Source organism: Thamnophis sirtalis, unplaced genomic scaffold (assembly GCF_051295495.1).
Source record: "Thamnophis sirtalis isolate CommonGarterSnake01/CBP01778 unplaced genomic scaffold, rThaSir2_p1.2 scaffold_14, whole genome shotgun sequence".
Lineage (NCBI taxonomy): Eukaryota > Metazoa > Chordata > Lepidosauria > Squamata > Natricidae > Thamnophis > Thamnophis sirtalis.
The window spans coordinates 49178290-49186794 of NW_028261394.1; the positions used below are offsets into that span (position 1 = coordinate 49178290).

Consider the following 8505-nt stretch of genomic DNA (forward strand, 5'->3'; position numbering starts at 1 on the left):
GGCCCTGCTCTGGCTGCCCCACCCACCCACCGGCCCCCACAGCCTTCCACCCACTGAAACATCCCTGCTGCCTGGTTTCCATACAGGTTGTCCCATATAGGTGTCCGTATATTCCTCCCTATAGGCCCAGAGCAGGAGGCAGGAAACCCTGCTAGGCTTGTCTGGTGACGGGGTGGGGTCCTTGGAAAGGAGCCAAAGCAGTGCGGAGCCCCCCAGGAGAATGGAGTGGCCCACACAAAGCCCTACCAGTTTTGCTGCCAATGCTGGTGGGCTCTGTGGCCTGGGCTCATATGAGACCCCAGTCAGAAGAAAAGCAAGGTGCAGAGTTTTGGTTTTGGGGCTGAAGGGGTTGCGGAGTTCAAAGGCCAGCATGCCAGCTCAGGCAACTGGGCATTAGTGTGTTCCAAAAAGCACACTGGCTCTTCCAGGTTCTGTGCATTTAACCCCCTGCGGCTGCTGAAATACAGCAAGCTTGCGAAAGATTCTCTTTCACAGGAAACCCTCCTGGAAGAAGAAATTTTAATTCCTTTCTTCAGTTTGCAATGATCCCTCAAGGGAGAAAATCAAAGAGTGTAGGACAAACAAATGTGTCCTCCCAGAAGAATTGTTTCATCATATGCCTGCTTAGAGCCCGAACCCCAAAGGGAGGCTGCCGGCATCAGGTGTTAGGAAAGCCGAGGTGCCCATTTGACAGATGAAGCGCACTTTAGTCTTCAACAGCTACGCTGAAGCATCTTGGAAGGAAAGTAGCACAAAACCGGCCCATCTCCAGCCTTCCAAATCCATTCTGGGTTCCTGGTGAACAAAAGGAAGGAAAAAGTAGGACCTCTCGGCTGCTTGGACTGTCCAACCACAGGGGGAACTAGAGAAGGGTCTCTATAGGGAAAAGGTTATATCAGCTACACCAAGCATCACTTGAAAGAAGCCAAATTTATTTTCTCGACATCTAAGAAACAGCCATAATTGAAGGAAAGCCAAGGTTTATTCCAAATGCTGCTGCTCTGCTTCTCGAGAGTCCAAGACAACTTTTCCTGCAGCCCTTCCTGGATTGCCTCACAATGCCTCACTTTCGCCCACAGCCGAAGGGCTGAATCTGCCCTCTCCCTCACTTGCTTTTCATAAACTTCTTGCGACTCATGTTCGGGTTCAGGCGCCTCCTGCCCGCACCCAGTGCTGTATCCCGGATCTGCAGATTGGCTGCCCGGCTGTGAATGTCGTGCTCAGCAAAGGGAGAAACTCCAGCCACATAATCCGGGTCAAAGGCCTTGGTCTTCTGCCTGGCCTTGCGGGAGAGCCGCTGCTGGGGGAAGCGCTGGTCCTCTGTCAGGTGGGGGTTACTGGCATGCTTGCCTCCTTGTGGAGCTGGCAGGGAGTGCTGTGGAGACAAGCCCGGCAGGCCGTTACCCCCATGGAGGCCATGACCTTCCCTGGGCTGCAGAGGCCCTGGGCACCCTTGACCGGCCCAACCGGTTCTCTGGCGTGCGGCTGGCGAGCAGGGAACGGCTGCCTAAGGTAGCTCGGCTGCTCCCCCCCCCCAGCACTTCGGGGGGGGGGCAGTAGAGGAGAGGCAGATTAGCGCATCGGCAGCCCCTGCTACAGGGGAAAGGGCAGGGGAAGCAGACCACCAGTAGGGAGCACTCACCCGGAGACCCCGTGGGTTCAGGACTTTGGGGTTCTGGGAAAAATGCAAGTGGAAGCTGCCATCGTCTTTCACCGTCACGGCCACTTTCTTCAGAGTCTTGTTCCCACAGTGGGGGCAGAAAAGCCGGGTCATGTTTGAGGTCGTCCTAGAGAGCAGCACATCAGCCCCGTGGATGCCCCATGGCTTCCCAGCCAGGAGTCAGCCTGTGCGCTTGCAAACCACCTACCTGAAGCAACCGTGGCAACGCAGGATGTAGCTGCGGGCGTGCTGGATCAGCAGGCCGTTGAACGCCAGCACATGTAGCCCCATCTGCATCAGAACGTTCTGGGGGAGGGAGGGAAAAGGCAAGTCAGGGGGGGCATCGGAGCACGGCGAGGCCCAGCGGGGGTGAACGGGGCTGCCTGGTCTCGTCCGCTTGCCTGCATAGCAAAGTCGGTGGTGATGCAGCCGACCTGCACCTCGGCAGGCTCGCTCCCCCAGCAAGTGCTCTTCTGGATCTGCTCAATGTTCCTTGGCGTGATCCAGCCGTCCTCCGTGCCGCTCTCCTCCTCCTCCTCACTACTCTCCTGGCCTTCAAGGTCCCCCGTCTCCAACAGAAGAGGGTCTGCTTTCTGCGAAGGAGGGACCAATTGGGCAGGGTCTCTGTCAAGCCCCCTGAGTCAAGGAATCCCCCCCCCCGTGTCCAGTCACACAGCCACGAGGGAAGGGAGGCAGGGGATCTCTTACCAACAGGCCCTCCAAGTCCTCCTCTATGTTAGGCAGAGGGCTCCTCCAGAACAGAAAAGAAGAAAACTCGGTCTCTGTAGGATCTGCTGGATCTGTTTCTGCTTCCAAAGGGATCCTCTCATTCCCTGGGCATTTTGTCTGGGGGTTGAAAGTGAGAAACACAATGAATCTCAGTCGATGCTGGGCCTGTGCAGCAGCCTCCCTGGGACGCCTGTCAGTCAAGGCAGCTGCTGTCCCAGGAACTGGCAAAGAAGCAGCAGCCCTTTCTCTGCATCCTCCAGCCGCCTGTCTTTGGGAAGGCTTAGTGGGAAGGAGGAGGCTCCCAGCCAGTTGGGGCCAGCGCTGCTCCTTCCCACAGCCATCAGCAGAAGGGAAGCTGCTTCCGGGCCCTTCTGCCCCCACGCCAGACCCGGAGGGGCTGCTTCCCACAATTACCTTGAGGGGGACATGGAAGCCAGGAACGTCCACCGGGGCTTCGGGGTGACGGTTTGTTAAGCTGAGCTGCACCTGCAGAGTCCGGGGCAGGGAGAGAGGGCACCGGGGACAGGCCTTGAGCGGAGCTGCCTCAGCCTCCCCTTCCCCACCGAGCCCCCTCCTCCCACCAGCAGGGCACCTCACAGGCACCCGCGCGGCATGACACTCGGCGCCTGAGGTACCTGGGGCCGCGGCTCCGTCCGCAGGGGGCGGCCGCCGCCATGCTCGGCCTCCAGCTGCAGCGTCAGGGCCAGGACCTGGATGTCGGCGGCGGAGAGGCTGCGGAAGTCCCCTGTCTGCTTGGAGAACTCGCTCACTGCGGACACAAGACGGGGACGCGCTTTCCAGGGGGCCGGCGGGGGGGGGAGGGAGGGTTGGGCGCAGGCGGGGGGGGGGTGTCACTCACCTAGCCGCACATGCTCGGGGAAGGGATCCCGGAGGAGCAGCTCGAAGGGCAGCCCCGCCAGCCGCCGCCGCGTCGCCCGGTCCCGGATCTCCGCCAGCACCTCCCGGGTGGTGTAGACGCGCCTGCCAATCTCCTGCGGGGACAACGGGTGAGACGGGCCCCTCCCCCGCGCTCCCCCCCCACCGCAGGAAGGTCCCCCCCCGCTCCCTCTGCCCCCCCCCCCGCCCGCCCGGGCTACCTGGAGCGGCGCCGCCCGCAGGAAAGCGCTGGCGTCGGCCACGAGATGCTCCACGGGCGCCATACTGAGCCCGGCCAGAGAGCAGCGACGCGCTAGAGCGGCACTGGCGCCGGAGGAAGTGCCGCGGTTTCCGGGTGCCCCCCCCTCCACGACTCATGCGGCCGCTCTGCTCCTCCATGCTCCGCTCGCTGATCCGGCCGTGCCCGGGTGACCCGCCATCACGTGACAGGCTCCAGAGGCGGAAGCGTCCCGGAGCCGCGCCGGGAATCCCCGTCCAGAAGCCCCCCGGGGCCCCGGAGGTCGCGGCGGCCGCTCCGCAGGTGGGCGGGCGGGCGGGTGGATGCGTGCAGGGCGCCCCCCACCCCGGGGGGAGAGCCCCTACTCCGCGGCCGGCTCCCCGCCGCCTTGACCGCGCCGGGCCGCTCCTCCCCGGACTTCGCCCCGGCAGAGCCAGGCGGGGCCTCTTCCGCCCCCTCGGAACCTCCGGGCTCCAGAGCCGCCAACCCCGCCGGGCCAAGCGGAGCCCCCGTGGCCGCCTCCGCCTCTTGCCGGCCGCCCCGGGACCTCGCCGCCCCCTCTGGGCTCCCCTTTCCCCGCGTTGCGGCTCCGGTGCCCGCCGGTCTCTTGGCGGCGGGGAGGCTCTGCGTCCGTCCCTGCCTGGAGCTGAAGCGCCCCGCTGTCACCTTGCAGGTGCTGAGGATGCGATGGCCTCCGAGGGGCTCCCTGGGGAGAAATCTCCGCTGACGGTGAAAGGTGGGTCCCGCTTTGCTCCTCCGGCTCTTGGCTGGAAGGCTCGTCTCCTGCCCGGCCAGGGGTCTTCGCCAGCAACGGCTCTGGTCCTCCTCCGGCTGTAAAGGGAAGGGGAAACGCTGCCGTCTCTTCTGCTGGAGGCAGCCCAGGGTCTCCCCTGGCGGCTTTCCTAAGGGCAGGTGCGGTTCCTGAACTGCTCTTGAAGGGTTCTAGCGGGATGCAGCCGCGGGAGACCCGTACCAGGGATTCGAACCGCCCAAGTGTCAACCTTTCTTATTGACCAACTCAGTGTCTTAGCCACTGAGCCACCTAGTCATCCGTAATGGCTTCGGGGTGCAGGGAGACATTTCACTGCAGCTCAGACTGCCCAGCCCAGCTAGGCCTTCCCGGGGTCTGTCCCTCCCCTCCCCTGAACCCCGTTATTTAAAGTTCCCCTAATCTATCTGCAAAGCTCCCTGCACTTTGAACAAACGCCTGTGGCGTCTATTCTTCCTGCTTAGTGACCTTGAAAACCTCGCTCTCTCCTCGCTCTCCTCTAACTCCGTGTCCTTTGGAACCAGGGTCACATCCTGGTGCAGAGGCAGCATAGTTGGGGGAGCCCCTCCGCACCCCCTTCAGGCTGGCCAGCTGCTTGCCATGCCCCTTGAGCGCCACTAGGGGGCTCCCAAAGTCCAGTGGCTCCTCGCACAGTCTGGCCAGGCCCTGGTGCTGCTGCCCTCCCTCCCTCCCTCCCTCCCTCCTCCTCCTCCTCCAGGGAGCTTCGGCCTAGAGGGCTCTCCCTCAGTTGGGCGTTGTGGCCCTTCGAGGCTGTAGTTACTCTGCACCTGTGGGACCTGCTTTGTCTAAACCCTTTCAGTTAATTGAAGGAGAAGCTGGGGGGCCTCCTTGCCCTGGGATCCTGCCAGGCACGTAAAGGGGGGGTCCGGCTGTGTGCAGGGTGGCCTATTTGATGGGCGGGGGGGGCAGGGCAGAGGCCGGGATGAGTGAGGACAGTCACGTCCGTCCCTTCCCCCCACAGTTGTTTCAGCAAAGCCCAAGGCCCAGGGCCGCCACTCTCGCATCACCTCCTTTGTGGAGGTAGTGGCAGACGGACTCGCCAACGAGGCCAAGAGAACGGGGAAGCAGACCGGGAGCTCCGAGCTGCTCTGGAATGAGAGCCTGGTGCTGTAAGGACCGGGGGGACCCTGAGGCCTTGGGGTGGGGGGAGAGCATTGCTCCGTCGGCCGTACATCCCCGCTCCAGCCGGGCTGCCCGCCATAGAAGCAGCCCCTTGCTGGCCGAGGCCTGGGGGCTTGCCAGGCAGATCCGCCGGAGGACCGGGTGGGGATTCCTCTGCCACAGCTGCCTCTTAAGGGCAGAATGCCGGGTGCTCCTGCCTGCTCCGCTTGGGCCCCGCTTAGGTTTCCCCCTGTTTCTAATGCTTTGCCTGTCAGCCAGTCGCAGGGGCTGAACACGCCGTCCTTCTCTCTCCCAGGAATGTCACCTCTCAGAGCCACCTGGATCTGAAGCTCTGGAGCTGCCACACCCTGCGCAATGAGCTGCTGGGAGTGGCGTCCGTCAGCCTCCCCAGCGTGCCGAAGCAGAGCAAGGGGCCAGGTATCTCCCTGCCCTCCTGGCCTGGCAGCAGGAACACCCAGCCAGGAAAGGAACAAGGCCACCTTGTGAGCGGCTGGGCGGCCTCCTAGGCCCGCAGTGGGGCGATGGCGGCAGCAGCAGCTGCTGAGACGGAGGCCGTCCCTCCTCTGGCTGCTGGCCATCTGCTGCCCCCCTTGGCAGTTCCTGGGGTGGCCCTGGCAGCTGCGGTGCATAAAGGTCTCCATTCAGGGGCAGCACAGGGCTCCGTCTGTTCGGCCCAACTCCCCCCCTCCCCCCTGGCTCCCGTGCAGAGGAAGCCGCCTCCCGAGTGGGGCGGGGCTGAAAGGAAGCAGGGAGTGGAGGCTCCCGTCGTCCTGCCTGGCGCTGCTGGTCCTGCTGCCTTGGAGGTCTTTGCCGCTTGGGGCAGCCGCGTCGGACGGAGCCTGGGGTGCCCTTGCAAGCACTGGGCCTTTGGGGGCCACCCTTCCTGAGGCGCCCTTAGTGGCTGGGGCCAGAGGGCAGCACTGGGGTGAGCCTCCCCTTTTGCCAGCTGCTTGCTCACCTGAGCCGCCCGTCCTTCTCTGGGGCTGCAATGCTCCTTTCGTCAGGCGGAAGGCAATTTGGGGGAGCAAAGGGAAGCGATTGTGCTGGACGCAGGAGGAGGATGGGATTTGCCTGACTTCAGCTGCAGGGAAAGGCTTGGAAGGCTGCCGCTGGGCCCCGGGGCTCTGGCCTTCCCCAGCGGTTGTAACCCAGACTGGGGGAGATGCTGGGCGATGGGGAGGCCCGGAGGAGACCTGGCAACTCCATGGCCTGCATGCCCAAGGGAAATGGTGCGGGTTCTCCTGTCCTAACCCCAGGAACGGGGCAGCCAATGGACTTCCTATCCCAGCGAGGGAGAGTGAGGAGGGGGAGGCCAATGGATCCTCTCTGAAAGAGCGGCTGGCTCTTCCTCCGTCCCTCCTGCCAGGCTCTGCCCAAGAAATGCCCCTTGATGGGAACAACGACTGACCACTGCTGAATCTCCTGCTTGGCCTTCTTCAAGCAAGGACCAGACTGGCCAAACTCTGTGGCAACAGAGCCCCCCCCCCCCCCCAGGAGCTGCCTTTGACCCTGCTGGGAAGGGACCTTCCTGGGCTCCAGCTGAGCCCTGCCAACCCCCCCCCTCCTACAGCAGCTCCCCCAGGGTCTGAGGCTGCCTGTTGGCCCCTTCTGGGCTGGAGAGGGGAGGGAGAGGCGGGCAGCCCTCTGCAGCCTGAGCAGGGGAAGGGATCTGAAGACACCCAGGCCCCTCCAGGCCCTCCTTGCAGGCGCCTCTTGGCTCTCTCGCCCGAAAGGGGAGGGGTCTCCCTCTCCTGCCTGGCCTAAGGAGCCTCTCATGGATGGGCAGGGAGGAGGCCCTGCCCACAGATGGGGGGCAGGGCGGCAGTTGCTTTCCTGATGGTGGGGGCACCTGGAGCAGGGCGGGTGTGTATTGGGAGGGGAGGGGAAGGAAAAGCTCTGGGGGAGTCAGTGGAGGGGTGAGACAGAGTCCTCCTTGTCCTGCTCCTCATTCTCAGGGTGTATCGAGGGGCATTTGGGAGCTCCCTCCCCCCCCCCCCGTGTGGGAGTGATGGCATGCAAGGGGGGGGGGGCTGCTGAGCAGAAGCTGCCTTGCCTCTGGCCAGGGAGGGCAGCCCCTCCAGCAGGACTCCTGGAAAACTGGGCATTGGGGACCCTCCCTGCCCCTCCAGCTTTTTCCATGGGATTTCCAGATCTTAAAACACAGAATCAACCCTGAAAACAGTTTTCCAGAAGATAATCTGACCGCCGGTTTAAAAAAGGGAGTCCCATGTTTTGTAACTCAGAAATTATGGTTCTAATTCCCTTTTTTCCTTTCTTGAAATTTTTATGTTCTACTTTGAGATTAGTTGCAGTTCTGAGGCGCTTCTATATACACTTTTCAAACACTGAACCTCTTTTCCCCAGCCCCAAATTCAGAGCCTTTCCATTTCTCTCCAGACCAAATCCCCTTTCTGTAAGGGGCAGCCCCCCCCCCAAGTCCAGCTCCTCTTTTCTGGCGTCTGTTCCTCTCCCCACCCCCACCTCCTCAGTCCGTGGGGGCCCTTTTTCAGGAGGAGACTGGCATCCCCCCCCAATGGGAGTCCCAGCCAAGGGAAGCCAATCCAAGGCCCAGGCTGGCCTTGGGAGCCCCTCTGGGGAAGCCCCCTGGGACAACTGGAGGGCTCTGGCCTTGATGGGGCCCACCGGTGGGGCTTTCCTTAGGATGCGCTGAGTCCTCCGCTTGGAGAGGGGGCTCTCATCATCCTCGTGGAGGGCAAAGAGGATCGAGGGGGCAGCAGTGGGGAGGGGGGCTGCCGGGGGGGGGGCAGAGCAGAAGTCAAAGGTCTTTATGTGGCATAAAAGGAGGCGTCTCCAGGGCTGAGCTCCCTCTGAGTGGGGGGGGGGAGTTGGAGTTTGGCCTCGGGTAGCAGTGGGGCTCCTGCTGGCCCCAGAGGGGGGTGCAGGGAACGTTCGGAGGCGATGGGGAGGCTCTTGGGGGGGATGGAGAACCAGCTGCCCGATGAGAAGCCCTGGGGTGAAGCTGGCTCGGGCCTTGTGGGTGCTGATGGGCAACGGCTTTCGCCCCCACAGTGGAGAACAAGCCGATGACCTTGAACCTGCAGGCGGAGAGCAGAGGCGGCCTCCTCTCGG

At 63.1% G+C, this 8505-nt stretch overlaps 1 protein-coding gene across 1 annotated transcript; it reads right to left on the reverse strand.

Annotated features, from left to right (window-relative positions):
* Window positions 1-915: 915 nt before the first annotated feature.
* Window positions 916-3796, reverse strand: NOB1 (NIN1 (RPN12) binding protein 1 homolog). Its single transcript, XM_087729277.1, has 9 exons — window positions 3487-3796; window positions 3249-3381; window positions 3025-3158; window positions 2804-2875; window positions 2369-2506; window positions 2062-2253; window positions 1869-1966; window positions 1643-1787; window positions 916-1375 (listed from the first exon to the last, which is right to left on the reverse strand). The coding sequence occupies exons 1-9, from the start codon at window positions 3547-3549 to the stop codon at window positions 1106-1108; spliced, it is 1245 nt and encodes a 414-aa protein (XP_087585403.1). The 5' UTR covers window positions 3550-3796; the 3' UTR covers window positions 916-1105.
* Between the last annotated feature and the right edge of the window lie 4709 nt (window positions 3797-8505).